The sequence below is a fragment of the Camelina sativa genome, chromosome 14 (genome assembly GCF_030686135.1).
Source record: "Camelina sativa cultivar CO46 ecotype springtype chromosome 14, ASM3068613v1".
Taxonomy (NCBI): Eukaryota; Viridiplantae; Streptophyta; class Magnoliopsida; order Brassicales; family Brassicaceae; genus Camelina; species Camelina sativa.
The window spans coordinates 10,279,336-10,306,153 of NC_141893.1; the positions used below are offsets into that span (position 1 = coordinate 10,279,336).

The 26,818-nt window shown below is 37.3% G+C and overlaps 4 protein-coding genes, 2 long non-coding RNA genes and 1 pseudogene across 11 annotated transcripts; 6 read left to right on the forward strand and 1 right to left on the reverse strand.

The window, feature by feature from the left end:
• The first annotated feature begins 2,673 nt into the window (after positions 1 to 2,673).
• On the forward strand, positions 2,674 to 9,295 carry LOC104743470 (protein GIGANTEA). Of its 4 annotated transcripts, none has more exons than XM_087483781.1 (15): positions 2,674 to 3,164; positions 3,330 to 3,667; positions 3,764 to 3,835; positions 3,931 to 3,985; positions 4,101 to 4,243; positions 4,338 to 4,609; positions 4,715 to 4,770; positions 4,922 to 5,159; positions 5,285 to 5,435; positions 5,579 to 5,788; positions 5,921 to 7,450; positions 7,575 to 7,643; positions 7,970 to 8,188; positions 8,282 to 8,374; positions 8,738 to 9,295. In XM_087483781.1, exons 2-15 carry the CDS (start codon positions 3,575 to 3,577, stop codon positions 9,053 to 9,055), a joined length of 3,519 nt encoding a protein of 1,172 aa, XP_087339907.1. In that variant the 5' UTR covers positions 2,674 to 3,164; positions 3,330 to 3,574; the 3' UTR covers positions 9,056 to 9,295. The 4 variants fall into 4 exon arrangements, with proteins under 4 accessions (XP_087339907.1, XP_087339908.1, XP_087339906.1 ...); XM_087483782.1 differs by having other exon boundaries at positions 2,719 to 3,164; positions 5,587 to 5,788; XM_087483780.1 differs by having other exon boundaries at positions 2,824 to 3,164; positions 4,335 to 4,609.
• A 149-nt stretch (positions 9,296 to 9,444) lies between these two features.
• LOC104740985 (small ribosomal subunit protein uS13z/uS13y/uS13x) lies at positions 9,445 to 11,005 on the forward strand. The gene is made up of 4 exons (XM_010461743.3): positions 9,445 to 9,668; positions 9,840 to 10,000; positions 10,289 to 10,477; positions 10,719 to 11,005. The coding sequence occupies exons 1-4, from the start codon at positions 9,666 to 9,668 to the stop codon at positions 10,822 to 10,824; spliced, it is 459 nt and encodes a 152-aa protein (XP_010460045.1). The 5' UTR covers positions 9,445 to 9,665; the 3' UTR covers positions 10,825 to 11,005.
• Positions 11,006 to 11,101: 96 nt separating this feature from the next.
• Positions 11,102 to 13,170, forward strand: LOC104740984 (uncharacterized). The gene is made up of 3 exons (XM_087483784.1): positions 11,102 to 11,387; positions 11,896 to 12,593; positions 12,906 to 13,170. The coding sequence occupies exons 2-3, from the start codon at positions 11,995 to 11,997 to the stop codon at positions 12,973 to 12,975; spliced, it is 669 nt and encodes a 222-aa protein (XP_087339910.1). The 5' UTR covers positions 11,102 to 11,387; positions 11,896 to 11,994; the 3' UTR covers positions 12,976 to 13,170.
• A 216-nt stretch (positions 13,171 to 13,386) lies between these two features.
• Positions 13,387 to 15,948, forward strand: LOC104740987 (putative methyltransferase At1g22800, mitochondrial). 2 transcript variants are annotated; one of them, XM_010461745.3, is made up of 11 exons: positions 13,387 to 13,717; positions 13,825 to 13,911; positions 13,979 to 14,057; positions 14,152 to 14,293; positions 14,404 to 14,473; positions 14,580 to 14,644; positions 14,726 to 14,804; positions 14,931 to 15,018; positions 15,100 to 15,164; positions 15,267 to 15,356; positions 15,577 to 15,948. In XM_010461745.3, exons 1-11 carry the CDS (start codon positions 13,523 to 13,525, stop codon positions 15,694 to 15,696), a joined length of 1,080 nt encoding a protein of 359 aa, XP_010460047.1. In that variant the 5' UTR covers positions 13,387 to 13,522; the 3' UTR covers positions 15,697 to 15,948. The 2 variants fall into 2 exon arrangements, with proteins under 2 accessions (XP_010460047.1, XP_087341513.1); XM_087485387.1 differs by having other exon boundaries at positions 13,420 to 13,717; positions 13,951 to 14,057.
• LOC104740986 (ethylene-responsive transcription factor ERF019 pseudogene) lies at positions 15,836 to 16,604 on the reverse strand (annotated as a pseudogene). Its single transcript, XR_015580441.1, has one exon. The product of XR_015580441.1 is annotated as an ethylene-responsive transcription factor ERF019 pseudogene (transcript).
• Positions 16,605 to 22,264: 5,660 nt separating this feature from the next.
• On the forward strand, positions 22,265 to 23,516 carry LOC104740988 (uncharacterized). Its single transcript, XR_760255.3, has 3 exons — positions 22,265 to 22,852; positions 23,015 to 23,073; positions 23,163 to 23,516. It is a non-coding gene; the product is annotated as an uncharacterized LOC104740988 (long non-coding RNA).
• Positions 23,517 to 24,533: 1,017 nt separating this feature from the next.
• On the forward strand, positions 24,534 to 25,361 carry LOC147928021 (uncharacterized). The gene is made up of 2 exons (XR_015579722.1): positions 24,534 to 24,658; positions 24,740 to 25,361. It is a non-coding gene; the product is annotated as an uncharacterized LOC147928021 (long non-coding RNA).
• Positions 25,362 to 26,818: the final 1,457 nt, after the last annotated feature.

Genomic DNA, 26,818 nt, shown 5'->3' on the forward strand with positions numbered 1-26,818 from the left:
TTTCTTTGTTTCTAGTATTTTATTTTACAATTCTTAAAAATTTTAGATCTTTGTATCTATTTTCAGTTGAGTATTTTATGTTAACACCACATGTGAGTTATGATCGGATGACAGTGACACACAAACAAACAACATCTCTCTAATCAGTCATCTTTACTATACTTAGGTCATCTCCATTAAAGTATATTAATATAAATTTCTTAGAGAAAAATTATTAATATAAAATTGTTTGAGTTTCTTAAATATAATTTAAAGTTTCTTAGATAAGAGGTTTTAGAAACTTTGGAGAGAATTATTACACTATCTAAGAAATTCATCAAATTAAATAATAATAATAGGATAATTTTCATTGTAAGAAACTTATATTAAGATCCATTGATAGAGAATTTCAAATTTCAAATTTTAAGCATAACCGTACTGAATGAGTAAATCAAGTTTTGAGCTTAAAGTTGTTCGAGGTTGCGTTTTATGTTCAATTTGTTTTTTTTTACAGTAAATTGATTGATGTCACGGTCCTTCTGTGAATAAAAGTATCTTGTGTCAAAGTCGAAAAAGAAAGTTGTACATTGTATAAATTTTATAGTAGAGTAATAACTTGAAGGAAAAATAATGGTGTTTTAAAGGTTTTGTTGACAATGAAAGGGGTAATGAATATCTCGCTTGCTAAACCACAAAAGAATCAATTCATTGGACTATAACTTAAACATATAATATATTTAGCGAAATGTCTACAATTTGAGAATACGACTTTTCGAAAAAGTTATACAACTCTTATAAAAATTTCTCCACCATAATGTTACTTTATAGAAAGCTTAGTATTAAAATGATATATTTACAATATTAAAAAAAAGGTAGGCAAAGTAGCTTTCTTAAAATTAATGTCTTTAGCTAATGGTGAAACATAAACCAAAATTAAACGCGCTTACTATGATCACTGATCAGCATGATACATCAATGTAACACTTCACCATCTTGATTAATTTCTAATCAGTAATTTCTCTTTAAAACACTTTTATAAGCTGTTGGCAAAAAAAAAAAAAACACTTTTATAAGCTTGTTGTAAATTAATAATATTTATGAGCCCTTTCTCAAAAAAAAAATAAATAAATAATGTTTTCTTCATCTCTTCCTTGAGGATGTCTATTGACTTTTGGAACAAAGAAATAGTTTATAACGTGTAAGTAGGTAAGTAATTAGAACATAAATAAAAAATTGCTATAGTTTATAAATACTATTAAAAAAAAAAGCAATTACAGTGCTATATGATTAAAATGATTGTTTTTTACTACTGTATATTGTAAATTATTTACCAGGCTAGTTACATAAGTCCACGTATGGTTTGAGCCGATGACATACATCATGGTACATGACGATGGAAAAAGTCCCGGTTATGTTACCATGTTCAGACACCAGCCAGCCAAGCCATCCAGACAGAACACACAAGTGGACACGACCAATCAGGGGAATCGTATGGAGATCATTAACAATATATTGCTCGCATCTTATTGCGCCACGTCTCTTGTTTTAGAAGGAAGATCAACGTCCATAGATCTCTTGCTCCATTATGATTGGTACACGTCATCTAAGTTATGTTCAACTTGTTTATGGAGTAGGACAAGTTGGGGGAAATATTTTATATATAAGTATCTTAAAGGAAGAAGAGAGTGTGAGGCCCATTTAGATATTTTTCTCAACGGGCTGATCTCAGAAGCTGCCCGTTGATCTACAGCCATCGGACGGTTCGAAACTGTTTCAGGGTAAGCTGCCCGAAACTTTCCAAAAGGAATTTTGTGGGTGGGACTCACTCGTTACTGAATCGACGGTGGGAAAATTTGAAGGTGTACGTAACATCTCGTAGCATCTGAACGTAGCTCTTCCCAAAATATCTGTGGACACATGTCACTAGTTTTTTGTTTGAAAGTATATATTAACTAATTTAGGCAAATCACATGAGAAGTTATGTTAGTTTAATTAATTTAAGAAAAAAGGAAAATAATACAGTCATGACCACCAAACCTTTAAAATGTAATAAAATAAATATCTGATTACTACTGCTTGTCCAAATTCTTTACCAAATATTGCCATGCATACTGTGAATCTCTCTAGTTTTCTTTTAATACAACCACAAACTTACCTCAAAAATTTAGAGTGAATCAAATTTTATAAACAAAAATCTGTTTGTTTATTAGGGGGTGTATTCAACTTGACATTTGAAGTGATTTGTGTAAAATTTACAAATTCTATGTTATTCAATCATGAATTTTAAAAAGTCCACCAAAATTCATTGTTATAGAACTAATGATTTAAAAATCTATTTTAACATTTAATGTTATTCAAAACAGTTTGTGGATTTTGATTTTAAAAAGTTCTAGAGATTCTGGAAGATTTGAGAAAATTTATTTAGTTAAAAATACATTAATCCAAATTTCATGGTTTTAGGTGGGATTTGAATTTTTTTTACCATAAATCATATCAACTGCTCTAAAATCTATCAAAATTCCAAAATTTTTAAATATCATAAAATCTTCTAACTATCCTAAGATTTTAAAAACTATCCTAAGATTTTAAAACTTACTATTTAAATATTTAACTTTTGTTAATAACATGCAATATACTGTACATATTAAAATTCAGATTATGATTAGAAAACCTTTTTTTTTTAATAAAAAAACTAGAGCTGTGTTTATATCTAAGTTGCATAGAATTAGAAGCGGATGTATGGAAGCGTAAACGTTTGGAAACGATGAATCATAGAGATAGCTTCAATATGGTAATTTATTTTTTCAACCAAAGTGTATATGGGATGGCATGTAAGTGATTAGTGAGGATGGTGGTGGTATGTTGTTATGTGCCATGGTTCCAATGGGCGCATAAAAAAAAAAAAAAAAAAAAAAAAAGGGTCGTGGCAACGCTAGTAGGAAATATCGATGACACGTCAGCCGGACGGGAAATCTTAAACCGAGTGGAGAAGCCTCTCCAAATCTCTTTCTCTCTCTCTCTTCCTCTCCCAAACACCACCACATTCTCAAATCTCTTCTCTGTATTTTTTTTTTTTGCTTCAGAATCTTTTTTTTTTCTCCGATCTCTCAAAAAAATATCCTCAAAACTAGAAAAAAGCAAAGTGAGTTAGAGATAAATCAATCTCATAGGAAGATTCCTTGCAGGTCTTTCTTCTCCTTCTTTGCCTTTTTTTTTTTTTTTTTTTTTTTCTCATCTTAGATTTGTTGTTTGATTTTTTTTCAAACTTTTTGTATCACACATCTCGTCTTGTCTAATCTGATTGAGAATTTTTTATTTTCTTCTGTTGAATTGTTTGATGTAATCTACAGGAAGGAGCGTCTACACGGATTTTAGCGTTATAAAAACTCAGCTTCTTTCGATTTACCTACTGTACAGTGTGTTGGGTAGTATATATATATAAAGGTGTGTTTGTATAGTGATGATTGTTCTTGCTGGCGAATGTTAAAAACTACGACGTATTTGGAAGATCAAGAGTAGTAGTAGTAGTAGTGCGTTATTGTTGCCTCTTTTAAGGGAGTTTGAGATTTGTGTTATTTGAAATTCGTCTTCTGTGATGGCGGCGGCTACTTCATCTGAGAGGTGGATCGATGGTCTTCAGTTCTCTTCCGTGTTATGGCCTCCCCCACGGGATCCTCAACAACATAAGGTTTTTAGCCCAGAGCTATATGATTGAGAAACTTAGCCTGCGGTTTTTTTTTTGATATATATATGTGATTCCTGATTTTGTGTTATTTTATCCTAGGATCAAGTCGTTGCTTATGTCGAATATTTTGGTCAATTCACATCAGAGCAATTCCCTGATGACATTGCTGAGGTACTCTAGTTGTGTGATGATGATGCTTTAATTAGTAAAGATTATTTTATCAGTAGTGACGTTTTGATTGATTTGTAAATGTGTATATGTATCAGTTGGTCCGGCATCAGTATCCATCAGATGAGAAGCGACTCTTGGACGATGTTTTGGGTATGAACTTAGATCTCAACACTTATTGATGCTACTGTATCCACACTTCTTCTTCTTTTTCTTGTTGTTGTTGTTGTGAATGTTCCATCTGACCTTTTGGTTTTCTGATGAACAGCAATGTTTGTCCTGCATCACCCGGAGCATGGTCATGCAGTCATTCTTCCAATCATTTCATGTCTCATTGATGGCTCCTTGGTGTACAGCAAGGAAGCTCATCCCTTTGCATCTTTCATTTCTTTAGTTTGCCCAAGTAGTGAGGTATATATATATAGTTTCCCAACATTTCTAGTATAGCTAAGATTATCTCATTCATCGCTTCCATTTTATGCTGAAATGTTCTCATTCCTAGCAGAATGACTATTCGGAGCAATGGGCTTTGGCATGCGGAGAAATCCTTCGCATTTTGACTCATTACAATCGTCCCATATTTAAGACTGAGCAGCAAAATGGAGAAATAGAGAGAAATTGTCTGAACAAAGCTACAACTAGTGGTTCTCCACCTTCAGAGACTAAGGCTGTATCACCGACACACCATGAAAGGAAACCTTTAAGGCCTTTGTCTCCATGGATTTGTGATATACTACTTGCTGCTCCTCTCGGTATAAGAAGTGATTACTTCCGATGGTAAGTAGACTGTGTTACTTACTACTGAATACTGATGCTTTCATGCGCCGACCTCGCTCTTTTATTTTGCTTACTTACAACTACAAAATGTTGCTTACATTACAGGTGTAGTGGTGTAATGGGTAAATATGCTGCTGGAGAGCTGAAGCCGCCAACCATTGGTAAGTTCCATGTTAATATCCCCCAGAACTGGATATTGATGAACCTACTTATCAATAGAATTGTTCTATCATTTCGTTCATTAATCACCTGTGGCTATGGAATGCGTTTTGAGTTGCTTCTTATAACTCTCACGTTGCCCTACTTTGGCAGCTTCTCGAGGATCTGGTAAACATCCTCAACTGATGCCTTCGACGCCAAGATGGGCTGTTGCTAATGGAGCTGGTGTCATACTGAGTGTTTGTGATGATGAAGTTGCTCGATATGAGACTGCTACGCTTACAGCGGTTGCTGTCCCTGCACTTCTTCTTCCTCCCCCAACTACATCCTTAGATGAGCATCTAGTTGCTGGCCTTCCAGCTCTCGAGCCATATGCACGTTTGTTTCATAGGTATTGTTTCTCAACTTACCCTTTCAGTTGGGGTTTATTAGTAGTAGTCTGTAGCTAGTTTTAAGGTTGTGCTTCCTCGAGTCCCTGTTTCAGAATTGTTTCTCACTTTCCTATTTTACTGTCAGATATTATGCCCTTGCAACTCCAAGTGCTACTCAGCGACTTCTTCTTGGACTCTTAGAAGCACCACCGTCTTGGGCTCCAGATGCACTTGATGCTGCTGTACAGCTTGTGGAACTCCTTCGAGCTGCTGAAGATTATGCATCTGGTGTAAGGGTAAGCGTATGAATTCTGGCTAGTAGTATGTGGGAGCATTTGAAATTTCATCAATGGATAGCATCAGCTCCTATTAATAAATGTTAGCTTTGATATGCCATAAACAAAAAGAAGGTTTGATCACACTCTCTTTCTTGGTTTAGCTACCCAGGAACTGGATGCATTTGCATTTCTTGCGTGCAATAGGAATTGCTATGTCTATGAGGGCAGGTGTTGCTGCTGATGCTGCAGCCGCTTTGCTTTTCCGCATACTCTCTCGGCCGGCACTGCTTTTTCCTCCGCTAAGTCAAGTTGAGGGAGTAGAAATTCAGCACGCGCCTATTGGTGGCTACAGTTCAAATTACAGAAAGCAGGCATGCTTTTTTTTTTTTTTTAATAATAATTTTCTTTGCTGTTCCACCAACTTATCTCTGATATGTGCGCGGCGCTCTGCTAGAAAATTATATCGAAACTGACTAATTTCTCAAGTCTGTATTTCTCTACAGATAGAAGTTCCTGCAGCAGAAGCAACCATTGAAGCCACTGCCCAAGGAATTGCCTCTATGCTTTGTGCTCATGGTCCTGAAGTTGAGTGGAGGATTTGCACAATATGGGAAGCTGCTTACGGATTGATCCCTTTAAATTCGTCAGCGGTTGATCTTCCCGAAATCATAGTTGCTTCCCCTCTGCAACCTCCGATCTTGTCATGGAATCTATACATTCCACTACTCAAAGTACTTGAATATCTTCCACGAGGGAGTCCTTCGGAAGCATGCTTGATGAAAATATTTGTTGCCACCGTGGAAACAATCCTCAGTAGAACTTTTCCGCCTGAATCTTCCAGGGACCATACCAGAAAAGCTAGATCGAGTTTTACCACAAGATCAGCGACCAAAAATCTTGCTATGGCTGAGCTTCGTGCTATGGTCCATGCTCTCTTTTTAGAAGCATGCGCTGGTGTGGAATTAGCATCACGCCTACTTTTTGTTGTGTTGACTGTATGTGTTAGCCATGAAGCACAGTCTAGTGGTAGCAAGAGACCGAGAAGCGAATATGCTAGCACTACCGAAAATATGGAGGCAAATCAACCTGTATCTAACAGTCAAACTAACCGTAAAAGTAGGAATGGCAAAGGACAGGGACCTGTGGCAGCATTTGATTCATACGTTCTTGCTGCTGTTTGTGCTCTTGCCTGTGAGGTTCAGCTGTATCCTCTGATCTCTGGAGGGGGAAACTTTTCCAGTTCTACCATGGCTGGAACTATTACAAAGCCTGTAAAGTTAAATGGGTCATCTAATGAGTATGGAGCTGGGATTGACTCGGCAATTAATCATACACGCCGAATTTTGGCAATTCTAGAGGCACTCTTTTCATTGAAACCGTCTTCTGTGGGGACTCCATGGAGTTACAGTTCTAGTGAGATAGTTGCTGCGGCCATGGTTGCAGCTCATATTTCCGAACTGTTCAGACGTTCAAAGGCTTTGACGCATGCGTTGTCTGGGTTGATGAGATGCAAGTGGGACAAGGAAATTCATAAACGAGCTTCATCATTATATAACCTCATTGATGTTCACAGCAAAGTTGTTGCATCCATTGTTGACCAAGCTGAACCTTTAGAAGCCTACCTTAAGAATTCACCGGTTCAGAAGGACTCTCTTACCGGTTTAAACTGGAAACAACAAAACACATGTGCAAACACCTCTTGCTTTGATACAGCGGTGACGTCCGCCTCACGGACTGAAATGAATCCAAGAGGCAACCATAAGTTTGCTAGACATTCAGATGAAGGATCAGGAAGACCCTCGCAGAAGGGTATCGAAGAATTCCTCTTGGATGCTTCTGATCTAGCAAATTTCCTCACAGCTGATAGACTTGCAGGGTTCTATTGTGGTACACAAAAGCTTTTGAGGTCAGTGCTTGCAGAGAAACCGGAGCTGTCTTTCTCCGTTGTTTCATTGTTATGGCACAAACTGATTGCTTCTCCTGAAATCCAGCCCACCGCCGAAAGCACCTCTGCGCAACAAGGATGGAGACAGGTAAACCGCACCATCTCTAATTCCCAGCTCACTTACACTTTCCTCGATATTCTTTTGATTCTTCACTAATTTAAGTTCTCAAGGGGCTCGACTTCATTCACTGATCATAGTTTTAATATACCAGGTTGTTGATGCGCTATGCAATGTCGTATCTGCAACGCCAGCAAAAGCAGCTGCAGCAGTTGTTCTTCAGGTCCAAATTTCTCACACTTATATTTTTATATAACTTGCTAGGAATGCGACATGTGTGTGAAAAATGAAGAACTGCGGAAAAATATTGTGGCTTGTGTCACGATATATAATGCTTGATTCACTCGATTTGATCTCTCATGAATAGAATAGCAGATTATAAGAATATTAAGCTGGAAAGTTCTCTGCAACACTTGTTTTAATATGTCACAGATAGTAAATAAGGAATATCAGTATAAAATGATTATGGCCTGTTTTAAGCTTAAATATAGAGGGATGTACTTTTATGCTCTAGTGTCTGTATATCTGAAATGGTATTGTTATTTACAGGCTGAGAGAGAGTTGCAGCCTTGGATCGCCAAATATGACGAAGAAGGCCAGAAAATGTGGAAAATCAACCAACGGATAGTCAAAGTGTTGGTGGAACTCATGCGCAATCATGACAGGCCTGAGTCACTGGTGATTCTAGCAAGTGCATCAGATCTTCTTTTGCGGGCGACTGATGGAATGCTTGTTGATGGAGAAGCTTGTACATTACCCCAACTCGAGGTACTGTACTTTTATAGATTGCTCTACAATGCCCTTCCTCGATCTGGAGTGAAAATCGGTTTTCTGATTCCACTGTATTTAAAACTTTTGCAGCTACTTGAAGCCACTGCAAGAGCAATACAGCCGGTGCTAGCTTGGGGACCATCTGGACTAGCAGTTGTGGACGGTTTATCCAATCTTTTGAAGGTAAGAATGAATCGAACAGGCCTATGGTTTTGTGTGTCGATTGTAGATGATCAGTAGTGGGTCCATACCAGCTCTCACATACCCATGGCCATGAGTGGAACTCTCTCATTTAGAAACAACCTGTGAGCGGAGGGAACTTTAGGCTTCTAATCCCTCTCCTTAGCTTTGCCTAAGTCACCAATATTTTTCCAAATGTTCCTCCTGCAAGTTTGTCTTTAGTTTTGCTACAACTTTCTTTTAAAAGTTAGGGTATTGCTTGGGAGTCAGATCTAGAGTTACCAAAGTGCTTAATATTAATGCGGTTGTGGAGAACTAAAATTGGACTGTGCTTAACCTTGTTTACATCTGTTTGCTTTTATGCAGTGTCGTCTACCAGCAACAATACGGTGCCTTTCACACCCAAGTGCACATGTACGTGCCTTAAGCACGTCAGTACTACGAGACATCATGAACCAAAGCTCTATACCTATTAAGGTAACTCCAAAACTGCCAACAACAGAGAAGAACGGAATGCATAGCCCGTCCTATCGGTTCTTCAACGCCGCCACAATAGACTGGAAAGCCGATATCCAAAAATGCTTGAACTGGGAAGCTCACAGTTTGCTCTCCACAACTATGCCTACTCAGTTTCTTGACACCGCGGCTCGAGAACTAGGCTGTACCATATCCTTGTCCCAATAACGAGCGTCCCACTTTTGTTTTTTGGTAAATTTTAGTGCTCCTAGACAAAAAAAAATATATTTGGACGTAGTAGACCCAGAAGAATATAAATAGCTTGTTGTATGTAATATGTATGATGAGTGACTAACGCAATCACTCCCACAGGCGTTAGATTTGCCATCGCTCGGGGTTCTTATATAACTCGACCTCTTCTTTGTACATTTTAAATGATGAAGTAGCTCAACCTTTTTTTTTCCTTAACTTCACTGGATCTAACTCGTAATGTATATAGCTTCTTATTCAAGTTGTATGAATGATTTCGTATTCTCGTTCATTAATATGATTGCTGTGAATTTAGAGTTGTCAAAACAGAACGGTTACATCGGGATGATTGATTGATTACGTGGACGCCAAAAAAAAAAAACACATGAAAACAAAATATTGGGATATCGAAAATTTTAAAAGGGTAAAATAGTCATTAACCGCGAGAGCATCTCATATTAGGTTCGGAAACCCTAAAGTAGTACGCCGCTTCTAACTTATAACAGAGCTGACCTTACGCTGTGGTGGCGCCTCCAGAATCTGTGAAAGAGCTTCATCCTCCTCTCGCAATCTTTCTCGGCATCCAAAAATGGTACGATCACTCTCCTCGTCTCTTGATTACCTTCTGTTTCTCCCGATTGTTCGTGATGCAATTAGCGTACTTTTCATTGCTGGTTATGTGTTCGATTTGTTGTTGGAGCTGTAAGGTTTGTGTTCCCCTTATACGATTGTTACTGAAGGATCTGGGTTTGTGTGTGTGTAGTCTCTAGTAGCCAACGAGGAGTTTCAGCACATTTTGCGTGTGCTCAACACTAATGTCGATGGGAAGCAAAAGATTATGTTTGCCTTGACCTCGATCAAAGGTATTGGAAGGCGATTGGCCAACATTGTCTGCAAGAAGGCTGATGTTGACATGAACAAGAGGTTTGTTTCCTTCGTTTTCTAGCTTTGTAACTTACTACTCTTTCAGTAACTTGTGAATTCTATTATTGATAGGGATTGTGAGTTTTGAATAACTCTATAGTATTCAATAGAAGATGTAGCTGGATCTATGACTAGAAATTGAACTTTGCTTTGTCTGGTTTGTTCAAAATGTTCTAAGAAATGTGATACAAGTTTTAGTGAAATTTTTGAAGAAGTTGGTCTACTGTCATATAATCTTGGTATCCTTATTCCTTAATATGTATGTTTTTTTTTGGCTGGATTATTCAGGGCTGGAGAGCTAAGTGCTGCTGAGATTGACAACCTCATGACAATCGTGGCTAACCCTCGCCAATTCAAGATCCCAGACTGGTTCTTGAACAGGCAAAAGGACTACAAGGATGGGAAATATTCCCAAGTTGTTTCCAATGCTCTTGACATGAAGCTGAGAGATGATCTTGAGCGCCTTAAGAAGATCAGGTAAACACACACTATATACATTTCTGTAATTTTTGGTAACCATATCAGTAATTAGTGATATGGGAGAAGATAAATACACAATCTTGTGTTTGATCATGTACTTGAATTACATATGTGTAGGGTATGCTCTTATTAACGAAATTACTTACTGTTTTGATATGACAATAAGCCTTAAATTCAAGCAATAGAAGTTTGTTAGTAGTTCTGCTGACTGAGGTTGTGACTCTAATGTAATAAACAGAAACCACCGTGGTCTGAGGCACTACTGGGGTCTGCGTGTACGTGGACAGCACACCAAAACCACCGGACGGCGTGGAAAGACTGTCGGTGTCTCCAAGAAGCGTTAAAGAGAGTTTGTTGGTTGTGTTGTACTCATGACGAGAGCTTGGTTCAATGGCGTTGCTTTGTTTTTTTGTCTTGTTTTTCGCAGAAGAGAGAATAGTTTAAGAGGTGTTGTTGTTTTATCAAAAGACTGGTCGTAGTTTTTGACAATATATAATTTAAATCCCAAAACTATTGTTGTTCCTCTTTTACTCTCTTCGTTCTATTCCCCTCAAATCAATTTTGTTACTTGAAGCTTCAAATCTGTTTGAAACAAAGCAAAATTACCAACAACAAAAAAAAAGATTCACAGTTCCCATACATAGAAGTTACAATAGAGAGTAAAAAAGTGTGCGAGTGGCACAAGGGTGCTGTCGCTATCATGCGCAAGATACATCGTTATCGGGGTTTAATCACTATCAGTAACTTTTAAAAGACTGGAATTAAATATGTATTTTCAATTCATGTTACTCTCTTCTTCACACTCTCTCATCGAGTCATCATCGTCTCCATTGATTCACTCGAGAGAAAGTGACGACGATCTTAACCGCCGGCGCTGACCAAAGTCATCGATTCTCTTCCCGAGCAGGTGAATTTTATGACTCCCTTAGATTCACTTTTGTTTTTTCTTACTCCTGCGCGAATTTTCCCGAGAAAAAAATAAGTAGTAGCGAGGAACGGAGGAAGGCGACCTTTTATAAATTGAGATCGTATCGTATTCTTTCGGTGGCTTGAAGTGAAGTAGTTAGATGCATGTTCTAAACTCATTCTCTTGACTTGTTTTGCTGATGATTTGAAAATGGCCTTATAGATCTCTTCTAATCAATTCACAGAGTGTTCTTCTGCATTTAAGTCAAAACTTGCGGTTACAGATCCAATCTCACTTCGTTTCGTTTCCACTATCTCTGTTACGGTGTTACCATTTTTGTGTGTTTTCTCTCTTTTGGCGTTTTAGATCTCCTCCACGATTGAGGTTGATCCTCTAAACTCTTTTTTTCATTTGAGTGGTTCTAGTCAATTTAGCAAGTCAAGATGTTGTATGTGTCATCCTATAACTGTAAAGTCTCAGTTTGATTTCTTTTTTTTGTTGGCTTCAGGTTTCTTGAATCCTACTATATCTGGTGCTTGGGGTGGAGCAGGAAGGTGGTGGACATTGTCAGCTTTTTTTAATGTACGCCAGATGAATAGAGCAACTAATGTTACTGGCAGTAGAAGGAGGGGGTTTATTCTCAGCGTCTGCGTCTGGGTATAGTAAGGGATTGACCCTTCTTTTCTCTGGTGATAAGGACGGAGACAAGCCCATGAGAGTTGTGCCGTGGAACCAGTACCAGGTTGTTGACCAAAAGCCTGAGGCTGACGACCCTCTTCTTCAGCTGGATTCCATTAAGAACCGAGTTTCCCGCGGTTGCGCTGCTTCCTTCAGTTGTTTCGGTGGCGCTTCCGCAGGACTTGAGACCCCATCTCCTCTCAAAGTAGAACCTGTTCAGCAGCAGCAGCATCGTGAGATATCATCGCCAGAGTCTGTTGTTGTTGTTTCTGAAAAGGGTAAAGACCACATAAGTGAAGCTGATAACAGCAGCAGCAGCAGCAGCAGCAAAGAAGCTTTCAAACTCTCATTGAGGAGTAGCTTGAAGAGGCCCTCTGTTGCGGAACCACGTTCTCTTGAGGATATTAAAGAATACGAGACGTTGAGCGTGGATGGTAGCGATCTCACTGGTGACATGGCTAGGCGGAAAGTTCAGTGGCCAGATGCTTGTGGTAGTGAACTCACTCAAGTTAGAGAATTTGAGCCGAGGTATGTGATAGTGTTACCTCTTGTTGAGAAGTTCTAAATCCCAATACAGTTAAACATAAGTAAATCCACTGTTTTATGCAAATAAGATCCTTAATGTGAATACTGAGCTTTAATTTCCTGTTGTGACTTAACCTCTATGCCTCGAAATCCAAAGCCTTTAATGCATTCAGACGGGCAAACTTGATATATTACTTGTTATGCATCATAGTTTTTGGATAGACTTTTTAGCATTATTTCTTTTTCTTTATATCAGATGATCCTCTCGCGGTTTTGGTAATGACTTCCGAGAAACAAACTTGATTTTGGTTGCAGTGAGATGGGATTATCAGATGAAGAATGGGAGGCGGGACAACAAAGGACATGTTCGTGTGTGATCATGTAAATTCAGAAACCATCGGTATCACTCTTTTTTACTCACCTGTTGTGTGCATCTCTCATAGATTTAAAGTGTATCTGTTAATCTGTTATTACAAAGTTCTCTTCAAGGTTTTGGCTTGTACATTTTTCTCCCGTGTTTTGAGTGACAACTTATTCCTGGTTTCTATCTTCTTAAAACGAAAAGAGAACATTCCAAATCGATACAAAGAGTGAGACAGTTGCAAAATAACACTTGTGTTACAATCAGCGAAGAATCTCAACCACACGACCTTACGTGAACAAAACTAGAATGCTAACAGTTAACTTGCCTTATATACAATGTAAAGTGCGAATCACAATGTAACGATTCATCCGAGGGTCATTATGAGGGTAAAATTTTGAAATTAAAGTAAAATGTGAGGATTTATGGAATATTGATAAACATTAGGGACCAAAATGAAAGAAGACCAGACAGAGAAATCTACCGTCTCTTCAAACCAAACCCAGACCCTCGTCCGACGTTTTCCCGGTGAAGCTAAGAACCAGAGAGAGAGAGAGAGAGAGAGAGAGAGATGCGGAGGATCAATTCTATGTACGGAAGAATTGGGATGCTTAGGAGAGTATCCGAAAAATTAACGAAGCAATCTTCTGATACATTCCTCGCCTCTCACTCTTTCTCTACGCACGGTGGTTATGGCGGTGACGGTGAGCTACAACAGAACAACTCCAAAGTCAAGATCTTTGATCGAGACCTCAAGCGTATACATGTGTAGTCTTCGAATTCATCTTACATTTTTTTTTTTTTAGTTAACCCAGATTTCGTTTCCTTTGTTTCTGATTTTTTATAATTCTTTTGTGTGTTTTCGATTTGAAGCGTGATCGAGCTGCGTGGCTGTCCTCTCGCCATAAAAACAATTCCTTTGTCGACGCTGTTGCAGACAATCTCCTTGACCGCTTAGAGGTACTGAGCTTCATTTCTTGATTTTCAAATCCGGTTTAGTGATCTTTCTTGTTTTCTTGTTGCTAAGGATTGTAAGAAGAGTTTTCCCACTGCATTATGTTTGGGAGGATCTCTTGGTGCTGTTAAGCGATTGATACGTGGGCGCGGTTAGTTATATCTCTCTTTGACTGTCCTGGTTTTGTAGATTTGTTTCCATCTGCATTGTGAATGATGATGATTTTGGTGGCTTTGGTTGCACAGGTGGGATTGAAAAGCTTATCATGATGGATACCTCATATGATATGATTAAATCATGTAGAGATGCTCATGAGGATACACTTGATAACTCCATCGAGACATCGTATTTGGTTGGTGATGAAGAGTTTCTGCCAATCAAAGAGAGGTATATAATAACAACAACAGTATTGTAAAAACCTGTTTCTGTTTCCGCCACTCATCGGAGTTCTATACCTACTAACATCTGGTATATTTTTGTATGTGGAAATTGCAAAGTTCGGTTGATTTGATCATTAGTTCGTTGGGGCTTCATTGGACAAATGATCTTCCAGGATCCATGATACAGGTTTTCCCGTTTTGTTACTTTTGTTGGTATTATCTGAAGGACTGGTTTGTTGTCCTTAGAGCAATACTAATATTGTGTTGGCTTATGATCGTAATAATAACTGCAGTGCAAACTAGCGCTGAAGCCTGATGGCCTATTTTTAGCAGCAATTCTTGGCGGAGAAACCTTAAAGTTTGTCCTGCCTTTCGTTTCGAATCAAGACTCAATATGTTCATTCTTATTATCCTTTCATGTATTTAAATTCTTTACTAGGGAGCTGAGAATAGCATGCACTTTGGCTCACATGGAGCGTGAAGGAGGTATTAGTCCCAGGCTATCGCCTTTAGCACAGGTGCGTTTGTGAATCTTAGCGATAATTTTCTTTCCAGCTTGAAAAAAGCGGAAACTGCACTTTGTAGATGACAGAACAAAAGAGTTGGTTTTATAGTGAAAGAACATTGGCTTCTCTTTCTTTTAGGTTAGGGACGCAGGGAATCTCTTGACCAGGGCAGGTTTTAGTCTTCCTGGTGTTGACGTCGATGAATATGTAGTTAAATACAAGAGTGGTAAACTTCGAAATACTTCATCATTGGCGAAAACGTGCATCTTCTAAGAATTTCTTCTGATTTGCGTCTTTTTTTACTCAGCGCTGGATCTTATAGAGCATCTTCGTGCAATGGGTGAAACCAATGGTCTTCTTGAGAGAAACAAGGTTGGTTTCTTCTTCTTTTAAGACTTTTCACAATTGTGGTGACTAGTGACTACTGTGGTACATTTTCTTAACCAAAGTTCCTCTTCTTGATTACAAAAACAGATATTGAATCGCGAAACTGCTCTTGCCACTGCAGCAATATATGACTCCATGTTCGCTACAGAGGATGGCACTATACCTGCCACTTTTCAGGTCCGTCGATAGAATTTCAGAACTAACTCATCTATGGATAAACCGTTAACCAGTTTCAATCCCTAGTCAATATATTCTTTAGCTGTTTAGGCTTTTCTCGCTATACGAAATCTATGTCGTATGGGTTGAAACAATGTATGCAAAAAAAACCAAAAGTGCATAATCCTGCAGTTGACAACATTTGAGGCCTAAAGTATATCATTTGGGCATTCCTATGTAGGTGATTTACATGACAGGATGGAGAGAACATTCGTCTCACCAGCAGGCCAAGCGAAGAGGTTCAGCTACGGTATCCTTCAGGGATCTCCATAAACAATTTGGCGGTCAATCTGAATCTTGATAGATGGACTAAAAAGAGAAGGCCACGTTCTAATAAACAGAGACTTTACAAAATGAGACTGAGAGAAATCAGTTACTTAGAGGAACTCTTGTAGATTTGTCGTCAAAATGTGTGTTTGTCACCTGCTTTGTCCCATGTATTTTTCGTATCAAATAATAATGTAATAGCTGATCAGATACAATTTTTGTATTCTACAAAAACATTTTGAGTACCTAAATTCAAATCTTGAATCTTGCCGCGAGGCTTCTTTAATAGATTCGTGTACAAATACAATGGACCAGACTTCACTGATACGTTGAACCAAACATTGATCAAAACCTTACATGTATGGTATATTCACAACCCTTTTGGTGCATACTACTAGGCTCCAAACAACACTTGTATCAAACATGATCGTGACCGTCCAGATAATCATACACTGAAATATTCAACGGCTCAACTTCATCAGCTCCTCCATTCTCATAACACGTCGTCGTATCACCATACCCGGAGTTTACGCTGGCACTGTGGACGATTCCGGCGTCAATAGCCATCCCGGCGTTAGAAGCAGCTTGCTGGATAGATCTCGGAGAAGTTTTGGAAGCCATCGAAGGATTAAGCAAATGAGGGAAGTTGAGAGACTCTAACGAATCGGGTTGGTGTAAACAGAAGAAAGCTACGTCGTGTGCTACGGCGGCTCCTTCAGCTGTTGAGAATGAGCCTAACCAGAGACGGTCACGAGTTCCCGGAACTCTAATCTCCGATACCCATTTCCCCCATTTCCGGCGACGGATTCCTTTGTACTTTGGTTGGGTTTCATCAGATTCTCTGTAATCCATTTTTATGACCGATGTCAAGAAGAAGAAGAAGAAGAAGAGACTTTTTGAGTGTTTATGTTTGGTTTGAACTTTGAAGACACGAAGACTATTTATACGTTGAAGTTTGATGAAGGTCAAAATAATAAATATAGTAATATTATAATATACTAGTATATAACTATATATGAACGAGAATGAGGTTGACCAAATTATATTAATTTTTTTTTTTTTTTTTTAATTCTAGAGGACTCAATCAACTGGTCAAAGTATGACCCCTTTTTATTGTGTGTGTGGTTTTCAATTAGACATGTGCCCTGACCGGTCCAATTCCTTTTACAAGTTGTAACTTTTTTTGTTCTTCTTCTTTTTGGCTGTGCCTTTGTGACTCTAATAGTAACTTCTTTTTTTCCTCGACTCTAATAGTAACTAGTTCAATGTATTTGGATATTTTACAGTCAATTCTTTTTCAACAAGTGGTATTTACTGTATTGTTTTAGTTCAAACCAAATGATGGTATTGTATTTTTTTTTATATATGTAAAAATTGTTAATTACTACTATATTTTAAAGATTTAACTGTTACTTTAAGTAGTGAAAAAAAAAAAAAAAAGAGAGAGAAAAAAGTAGATTCGAAAAACTCTCCAACCGTGAAAAACGTCATCATCTTTGGTTAAACCACGTGGGGGATAAGATGAAGAGAACACAACAACAAAGACCTTCTTCTTTTTGCCTTTTTTGGTTCAAATTGCGTCATGCGTGACGTAAATCAGTCACCGTCTAAACCGGGTCTTTTTTTTTGGTTGGGTCTGTTTTTTGGGTATTTGACCAAAAAGATTCTTGTAATGAACAAAAACTACAAGTCTACGGACTACACACAGTAAGATACAACTGTCCCAAACTAGTTGGGGGAAAAAGTTATTTTTTGTCTTCTTCTGTGTGTCTTTAATACGTATCCATTGGATGAGACGTTGTCAGAATTTAGTTTCACACACACAACCACCATCCTCTCACACACGCGAAACATCCACGGAGAAAACCCAAGTTCGTCATGTAATTAATGTGGTTCATATGCGTAACCAATTCCTTATCTTTACTTTGTTTAGGTTTTGTCTGTCGTATAAACACAGACATTTTAGGAGTTGATCGTAACGTGATAGACCAACCCTTCCATCATAGTCACCGACTCATTTGGAAGAAACCAAAAAATTATAATTCAAGATTAGAGTGTTTTTAGAAATGTTTTTTTTTTTTTAATAAAATGTAAAATTTATTCGGAAAAAAACGTTTTTACATCAAGTGCTGCTTTAGTTTAAAATCTTATGAGAGTGTTTGATCTAACAATTTAGAACTTCATGGAAGAGCCAAGAATGCTTCTTTAGTGAGTGGCAAACCAGACCTCCATATATTTGTCAAAACCCCTGCCTCCCATTGAAGCTATTCGATTCCGAACATCTTTATCTAATCGTTTGATGAGCTGGCTTGGAGGGGTTGCTGTTTCCCCGTGTCGCCTCCTGTTGTTGCGTTCTCGCCATAGAGAGTGCACTAGGAGCTGAAAAGTATATCTCAGCAGGAATAGAGAGACTTTTCCCACTGATGTATCAGTGAGAAGGTTGAGAATAAGAGACCAGTCAGCTGTAAAATGTACGTCCAGGAGCTTGGAAGTAAGGGCAGACCATACTTCCCTTGAGTAGGGGCAGCTGAAGAACAAGTGGTTACGAGTTTCAATTGGTGCTTGGCAGAACACACAAGAGGTGGGAGCACCGGTGTTCCAGCCGAGCATTCTATCTCCTGTAGACAATCAGTTCTTTGTCGCAAGCCAAGCGGCAAACAAGAATTTTGGCGTGGAGTGAGGAAACCAAATTCCTTGAGTCCAGTCCTGTCGTGAATGCTGACTTCGAATTGCAGTCCATACATCTTTGGTGGAGAAGGTTGATTTGAATTTATCCCTTGTTCCTTTCCAAAGAAATACATCGTCATTGTCAACTAACCCTTTACTTCGAATATTCTCAATACAAGCTTCCATTTGATTAAGATGATCAGCTCGGTGGTGACGCTTTCTGTGAGTTGCCAACACCTGAGCCATGGTAGTATGAATACTGATGCCCATATCAATACATCCTCTCTCTCCTGTAATTGCAAACAGAGGCCCTAATGGTGACCAGTTGTCATGCCAGAAGGAGATGTGTTGCCCATTTCTGACTTCATACTTGATAAAACCAGAGGCTATATTGCGATATTTTAGCAGTTTTTTTCACATCCAAGAGCCTAGAGTTGAAGTTTCACTAAGCGACCAAAAGGAGCCCTTGCACAATAGATAGACCCTCAACCATCGAGTCCATAGTGAGTTTGAAGACAACAATCTCCAAATTAGTTTTAAGCAGCTCACCTGATTGGCTTCCTTGAGCGACCTGAGGCCCAACCCTCCTTCTTCTTTTGGCAAACAAACTTCTGTCCAGGACACTTTTGCTTTCTTAGTGTTCAGTTCAGGGCCAAACCATAAGAAAGCACAACACAAACTGTCTATTTCTTTGATGCAAGCACTCGATAAGCGAAAGGCAAACGTCCAAAAATTTGTAAGACCTTGGATTACTGAGCCTATGAGCTGCAACCGTCCCGCAAAAGAGAGATGCCGATTGGTCCAACTGCTAATCCCCGCCTGCAAACTACAAACTATTTTTAGAAATGTTTTTAAGCAGGGTTTTATTGATATTTGACTAGATATATATCCCTGCCTTACGCTTTTTTAAACACACATAATCAGATGATAGGCGTAGATCTAACTGTCAACAACATTCCTTCTGCAATTGATCTTTAGATTCCAAAGCTTTTAGTGTAATTTTTCAGACACTAAGACACCTCCTTGAGCTCAATGTAATCTACTCCTTCAAGACATTGTCCCATATGTGTATTTTTTCTTTTTTTTTGTAATCGATATATTTTCTATCACAATGTCAACAAATCAACGAAAGGCTTAGCCCAATACCAAACAGAGCACGACATGGGCCTAAATGCATATTGGTCTTAATTAAAAGAACAATATTATATGCCAGCCACTTAACCCTATCAGTCTCATCGATAAAAGGAGCATAAAGGTTGACTGTTGAGTTTCTTCTTGTTCTTCAACCTACTTTTGCATCTTGTTTACACCAAAGCTTAATTCTCTCTTTTTTTTTTTTTTAAGGATGTTGCGTACGGAGGACCTTGATGCGTTTGCAGCCCATATCAGGGACATGTCTCCAGTATATAAACTGGCCAAGGCTGAGTATGAAGGTGTGCGTGAAGTCAGGTACTATGATTTGAAAGTCAAAACGTTAGAAACCTTTAAATCGGGGAATGTGATAGGAGATACCGACAGTTATGCAAATAGTATTGTTGGAGGAGGAGGTTTAAGTTGTTTAACAGAAGATACTTTCATTATCGATTACACTTTAAGTGCCAACTTGTTAGGTAAAGCAGTTTATGGTGCAATAGACTGTGTTGGTCTATATTTCAGAGTTAACTGGACTGTGCGAGAGGTAGTGGTCGAGTTTCTACTCCTAGTGAGCGAAGAACTTTGAAGATACCGAATGATTTGGGGAGGGTATTACATGAGGGTACGGTAAGAAATTTAGCCCAATTTGCTGAAATGACTGGTTTAGACACGAGGCATGTGGATTTTTTTGAGGCTCAGTGGTTGGTTACATTGTTTCAAAGAGGTTCGGTAATACAAAGTAAGCTGACAAGGCTGATTAAAGGATGTTTGATCTATCTAGATCATTTGGAGAGTGGACCGAAGACGTACGAGAGAGCTGATCTCCACACTCTAGAATATAAAGTCAAGGATCTTTTGTCTACATGGGATTTGAGGAACAAGGCTTATGTGTACACCAAACATGAAAGCGATGCAGCGTACAATTTGATCTTGTATGCAATGTGTCAGAAGTACCCTATCCCGCTTTTCGGCAGGGTGGAGCATGTCAAGATACCAGCTGATGGTGATGTTATCATTTTAGTTGGATACTACTCGCCGATGAGACATTATCGCAATGTTGTGGTGTCACCAGCGCTAGTAATGGGTGCATTACTTGAGTACTCATATCAGTTTGGTATAGGGGAAGATTTGGAGTCGGCGATGATAATAGCTTGTTCGTTACGGCAGAACAGGTATCTTGATTATGTCGGTTTACCGGCTGTTGTTAGCAACTGTGATTTGGTCTACCCTGTTTTGAGTGGGATTGAAGCTGAAGGAGTAAGACAAAGGTGTACTATAGTGTCTAAGGAATCGGGAATTATGTTGGGTAGGATTCACCAAATGGCTTGTTTAGTTCTTTTCAAGGATTTCGACACTAGTTTTAGAAACACCGCTGAACGTGATAGGACCATGAGGTCAGAGTTGGGTACAGATATCTTCAGACTCATTGACTATATGGAGGATCAAATAGGTACCGGGATATTTCAAATGTCCAAAGACATGATTTGGTTAAAGTATCTTCGAGACGAGGCCATGGTTAGACTAAGAAACCATTCGGTTTTTGAAGGGTTTTGGCTGATTAAGAATCCACGTAACGTTTTGGAAGATGGTGTGATTAAATGTCTTAAGCAAGGGGTAAGTTTAAAGCACCATATCAGATTTGGTAATCATCTCGATAGTTTTGATATTTTGAAGAAAGAAGTTGTTCTTGGTGGTGGTGATCCGGAACTGGAACTTTCAGATGGAGGTTTCAATGTGTGTGTGTGTAACATTACGAGTGCTATACGCAGGCCTGTGACGATTCCTTCATTCTCACACAAGTTTATCATGTCTCACAAATTTGATTGATGGTCTCTTCTCATTGGCTAATGATTTGGAACATGAAATTCATTTGTCTGAATCTCACCAAATTTCATAGCTTTTCGACAATTGGAAAATCTGTTTCACAACTCTTTGCCTATCTGTAATAAGAGACAATCATTGCTTTTAGAAGTATTTTTATTAGTTTTAGTTACCTTTTGAACTTTGGTACGGAATCATGCAGGAAAAAGTGTTCAAGGCAAACCATATATGATATTTACCTTCTATTGCCAAACTCTTATCCAAAATTAATTTAGAGAGGTTTATAATTATACAATTATTATGTTTTGTGATATTATGAGATATTTTCTCTATAAGATCAAATTGGGTTATGGAGCATCAAGGAGGCGACTCCTAGGGTTATACTCCCTCCATTTTATTTTACTTGTCATTCTAGACATAATTTTTTGGTTCAGTTTACTTGTTATTCTTAGTTTCCAATGCATTTTTTAATAGAAAATTATCTTATTTACCATTCACTAAATAAATAAAATATTAAATATTTTAGAAGTTTAGTGATCAAATAAAAGTATAATAGGCTATTTATATATTTTCTTAATACGTGTGAAACAACCTAAAATGACAACTAAAAAAACTAGAGGGAGTATTTTACTATTTTTAGATATGATTTTTAAATTATAATTTTTTGGTTTTTAATTTTGGTAATAGATTTAATTTTTTGGTTTTTTTTCTTTTATTTATATATAATATCAAACCCATTTTTAAGGGACCATTGTTGTCATCTTTATAATTGAACGGTTGAGGTTTGTCTTTTTCTTAATCTAAAGGCTGTGGTTCTTTTTATCTCTCGGAAATTCGCTAAAAATCACTAAACCTAAGGATGTGCCTTTCAATCGCGACCTTTTGTTCACGTCTTATGTGAAGCATCACCTTTTTTTTTTTTTTAATCTTGTGCCTCTTCGTACTGATATTTATATACCTAAACCTTAACTAAAGAAACTGTGAAACAAAAAGTGGTTTTGTTCCCTCCTCTGAATTATTAAGTTTTCCGTGATTTTATTGTGAATCCTTTAGACACGGAATTAATTAAACTAATTTGGAAAACCGTCTTCTGAATCCTTTAGCCACAACGACGCCGCAGACTCACTACCGACGCGCCCATTGGTTTTTGTTGTGATTCTTTCTTCTCACAAGTCACACACCTTCGCAGCGATTCGTTCTCATCACTCCATTTCGTTCTCATATATGGATTATAGATAAACAAGTGCTCTGATTGTCTTTATGTTGACGGTTAGATAATTTACTCATGGTTATAGCACTTACATTTAATTGCTTGAAGGTAAGGTAAGGTATGAGAAAAGTTATGTTTCTTACAAGTTGGGGAAAAAAGGAAGTGAGATCAATATAGCACAAAGAGGCGTAATCTTTTAAATATTATGACATGATGATCGCCATGTTAGATTTTTGATCAGAAGTTTTTTTTTCTATATATAATTTGTAGGAAGCTCTGTATGAAATGATTTCTCTTTGTAATGGGCTGAAACACAATTTGCTTATAGATTGCAATTCTGTTTCAAGTTGATTATACAGTAAGTTCCTCTCGCCACCGCCACTGTTGCCATTCTTACAACTGCTCTGTTATATTGCTCTGTTATATTAGTATTCTGATCGCTGGGCTTACAAAGGCTAATTTTCTTAATCAATATCTTAATGAAAAAGCATCGATCTTCACCGTTTTATCTATGGTTTAGTTTTGGTCCACTCCATATGGTGTATAGGGAGAATGTGAAACCATGCTATCTAATCAAAGGTACTGCTTTTTCACGATCTTTGTTTTTTATGTTCAACTTTTTTTAAAAGGTTTTAAACAGAATTTTTTTTCTAATTCGTATACCAAAGGCGTCGTCATCTTCAATGGTTGTGATTCATCATATTTGCCAGTCTTCGTTATATATATATCTTTAGTTGGGCGTGTAGCGGTGTAGCCACCACCTCTCTGTTCACCATTGCCCACTGCTTCAAATCACATTGTACCAAAGACTTTGTTGGTCAGACATGCTCAAAGAGCATCTCCATTAGACATATTAAGAGAATGTCCTAATATATAACTAAAAATATATATTAATATCGTATGACAAATTTTTTTGGGTAATGTGAGACACCATATCTATAATGTCTTCATAAAGACATTTTTTTGAGTTTTTATTTTTCTTAAGAAGCTCATAATATAAAATTAATATTTTTATAATTAAATTTATGTTTAGACATGCATAAGCAATGAAGATGGTCTCTAACTAATAAACAAATTGCTTATTCGTTTAAAAAAGGTCACATTCTCCGTTGGCCATACCAAAGGCTTCGTCATCTTTAGTGGTTGTGATTTATCATTTACGTCGTTTATACATCTTTAGTTGGGATGTAGTCCCCATCCCTATACACCATTGCCCACGGCTTTTAAATTGTAGGTCAGACACTTTATCCGACTGTCACTTACGCCCCTACTTATTATTCTTTTAGATTATGGGTTTAGTAGGCAATCAATCATAGATTTGCTAAATGCTTGATAAGATTGAAAGACAGACATGTAATTTGGCTTAATATTTCAAATGAAAAATAATAATAATAATAATAATTTTATTGTAACGATTTAGTTCAAATGTAAAACGAAAAACTAAACAAAGAATAAAGAAAAAAGTTATACCTATTTTCATTTTATAAAGTAAACTATTTTTTGTTCTCACATCGAATTTTTTTTTTTTTAAATCATATGTTGAAGTAAGTTTTAATATGAGATAAAACAATAATGATATAAGGTACCTAGACCAAAGTATGTAAACTTTAAAAGGAATTTATTGTGTGTGGTAGTATGATAGATTGTATGGAAACATTTTGGAAATCTAATTTTTTTTTTCTAAAAAATATTACATAAACACGATCTTTTTTTTCTTCATATGTTTATCTAAAAAATATTACATAAACACGATCTTTTTTTTAATAATCATGTTGCAGGATCGAAACATGTGATGATCTAATATTTTTTTTTACTCGTTGTCACCACATGTTTCGATCCTGCAACATGATTATTAAAAAAAACCTTATTTAGGCATGCAATGGAAACGAAGTTTTTGAAAACTTAATAACAAATAAGGCTATGACTCTTGCAAGGTTAGTGGTCATCTCTTTCCAATAAATTATTAGATCTGTATTGTGAAGTGATTACCTTTTGACTTTTCTAAGGGCTAGATATAATTGTATATATAGATCATAATCGTATAAACCCATAAAAGTATGTAGAATGTGGCTTTCTCTCTCTTCTCTCTAAAATCTTTGAAAGAGAGAAAGCAGTTGTATATTATTCCGACGATTCTTGTCGTCTGTTTTTTGTTTCCGGCTAAGTTCAGTTTATATTTTTCATTTAGATGCGAGTTTTTCTTAGTTTTTATGGTTAAGTTTTGTGTTTTCTTTTTCTTTTGCAGAGCCAGGTATATTTCTTTCAAATTAAAGAGATCAAAGCCGAGTGGTGATTCAGAAGTTTTAGATCATCAGATTGCTCGATTCCAAGCAAGAGGAGAGTAAATCATCATACCCTTCCTAGTGGCCGTAATTGGCTGTGTATGATGGTTTCTTTTAATGTTTGGGAATCGTGATGGGAGGAATTTTGTGAAGGGTGAAGAGCAGTTTAAAAGAGCAAAGTTTTGCGACTAATCTGACATCTAGCCATCTCCCGTTTCCCGGTGCTTCACAGATCTAAAGATTTATGGGGCTTTTTGTTTCTTAACATTCAGAGTAAGATGCAGAAGAAAAGTGGTGAGATTCGGGGCAAAAAGCTGAAGATCGATGGATCCCTGTAGCGAAAAAGATGAATTTTCGGCTGGAATTTTTTGGATCTGATCGAAGACTCAGCTCCGGTGGAGGGCAGCGTGACTTAGTTGTTTTTTCCACCCCAACTTCTTAAATTAACACGTAACCACTACGTGTCCCTTTCTTGACTTATTTTGTGTTTTGCTGTATTTTGTATTAGACTATTAGGTTTATGATTGGGCTTTAGTTTGTTGGGCTCATTTTTCACCTTGTAACTCATGCCCATCTTGGACTTAATTAATGAAAGTGTGCCGACAAAAAAAAATATAGATCATAATCGTATATACTTGTGGAGTGATTAGTTTTTCACTTTTCTAAGGGTTATATATAATCATATATATAGATCTGTCGTTGTGATGTCATCTACATATATTTTATCTATATATTTATATGAAGCGATGTTATGGAAGAATTTTAATTCGGTTATTTCATGTTAAGCAACAAAATCTTTTGAGAACGATGGTGTATTACTTTCTTATTTATTCAACTTTATCTCCTAATTAATTACTTTTTCTTTATCTAAACTTGATTTCTATTTTATTATAGTGACTCGTCCTCCAGTTATAAGGGGGCAATTGTTTGGAACATCACGTAATCTTCATTCTGGTGGTTCTCAGTCTGCTGGCTTCCAAAGATCATCATCCCCTCAACCCTCGAACAAAATGCTCAGCACTCGTTGAACCAAACGAAGAAAGAGAACAAAATGGCTGGTCTTCATGAATTTTATTATAACGTATAATAGTAACAAAAATGTAACATTTTTGTGATAATAATTTGAAGCTTGTATTTCTACCATTTAGGTGAAAATGTTTAGTAAACATTTGTAACAGTTTGAGACTACAGATTTGTTATAATGAGTGACTTATTTGAAACGGATATGTTGGTCACAAAATATGACGGTTTTGAGATATTTTTGACAAATTAGCAACGATTTTTTTTGTAATCTTCTTCTTATACTTCATTTTCTTTTTGTTCACGTCCCCCGTCGTCTCTTGCACTTTAGCTACAATGTTTTAGTTTATATTATGAAAACCCCAGATTTCTAGAGATTTGAAATCACAATGTTATCAAATATTAAAGCTTGCCTTTCGATAATTCGCCACCATGGTAGGAAGCATACTCCGGACTAAAAGACCAAGCATTCCCAGACAACCACTTCGACATATGCTGAAGGAAAACTACTGGTGGTTAGAGGTTGTTTTGACTCAACCCAAAAGTAGTTAGGCAATGACAAAATCAATTGATCTAGGCTAGTAGGATTATTGATTACCTTCCGTTTATGTTCCGTACTAGAGATATGCGTGGAGAAATTTTCAAAGTCTTTCTCAACAAGACCAGGGCAGCAAACCGAGTAAACACAGCAGGCAGATTCATCCGTTTCAGTGCACTTAACCCTCTCAAGAGCCCCTGAAACTCTAAAAAACAGAAAAAACAAAAAAATTTAGACAGTTCAGCAACAGATTTGCTGGTTATTTCAACAACACTGTGAGGTAGGACAAACACACACCTTCACTTGAAGAAGGCTTTGAAAAGAAAAATATGGAAGAAGGTTGTATCCCCCGTCACTTGTACACAGTGTCGGATCTAAGAATTATTTTTACTGGAGTCAAAACATAACTATTTTTTTTTTAACTTAAATAGAAAAAATCTTATAAAACCATTTTACAAGTTTTTATATCCTCAAATCTCTTCAT

Coding starts and splice junctions, on each gene's coding strand:
- LOC104743470 (XM_087483780.1), top strand. CDS start 3,575: ATGGCGGCGGCTACTTCATCTGAGAGGTGGATCGATGGTCTTCAGTTC. Junction 3,836..3,930: donor TCCCTGATGACATTGCTGAG/GTACTCTAGTTG, acceptor TATATGTATCAG/TTGGTCCGGCATCAGTATCC. Junction 4,244..4,334: donor TAGTTTGCCCAAGTAGTGAG/GTATATATATAT, acceptor TCTCATTCCTAG/CAGAATGACTATTCGGAGCA.
- LOC104740985 (XM_010461743.3), top strand. Junction 10,001..10,288: donor GATGTTGACATGAACAAGAG/GTTTGTTTCCTT, acceptor TGGATTATTCAG/GGCTGGAGAGCTAAGTGCTG. Junction 10,478..10,718: donor GAGCGCCTTAAGAAGATCAG/GTAAACACACAC, acceptor TGTAATAAACAG/AAACCACCGTGGTCTGAGGC.
- LOC104740984 (XM_087483784.1), top strand. CDS start 11,995: ATGTTACTGGCAGTAGAAGGAGGGGGTTTATTCTCAGCGTCTGCGTCT. Junction 12,594..12,905: donor GTTAGAGAATTTGAGCCGAG/GTATGTGATAGT, acceptor TTTTGGTTGCAG/TGAGATGGGATTATCAGATG.
- LOC104740987 (XM_010461745.3), top strand. CDS start 13,523: ATGCGGAGGATCAATTCTATGTACGGAAGAATTGGGATGCTTAGGAGA. Junction 14,645..14,725: donor CTTGGCGGAGAAACCTTAAA/GTTTGTCCTGCC, acceptor ATTCTTTACTAG/GGAGCTGAGAATAGCATGCA. Junction 14,805..14,930: donor GGCTATCGCCTTTAGCACAG/GTGCGTTTGTGA, acceptor TCTTTCTTTTAG/GTTAGGGACGCAGGGAATCT.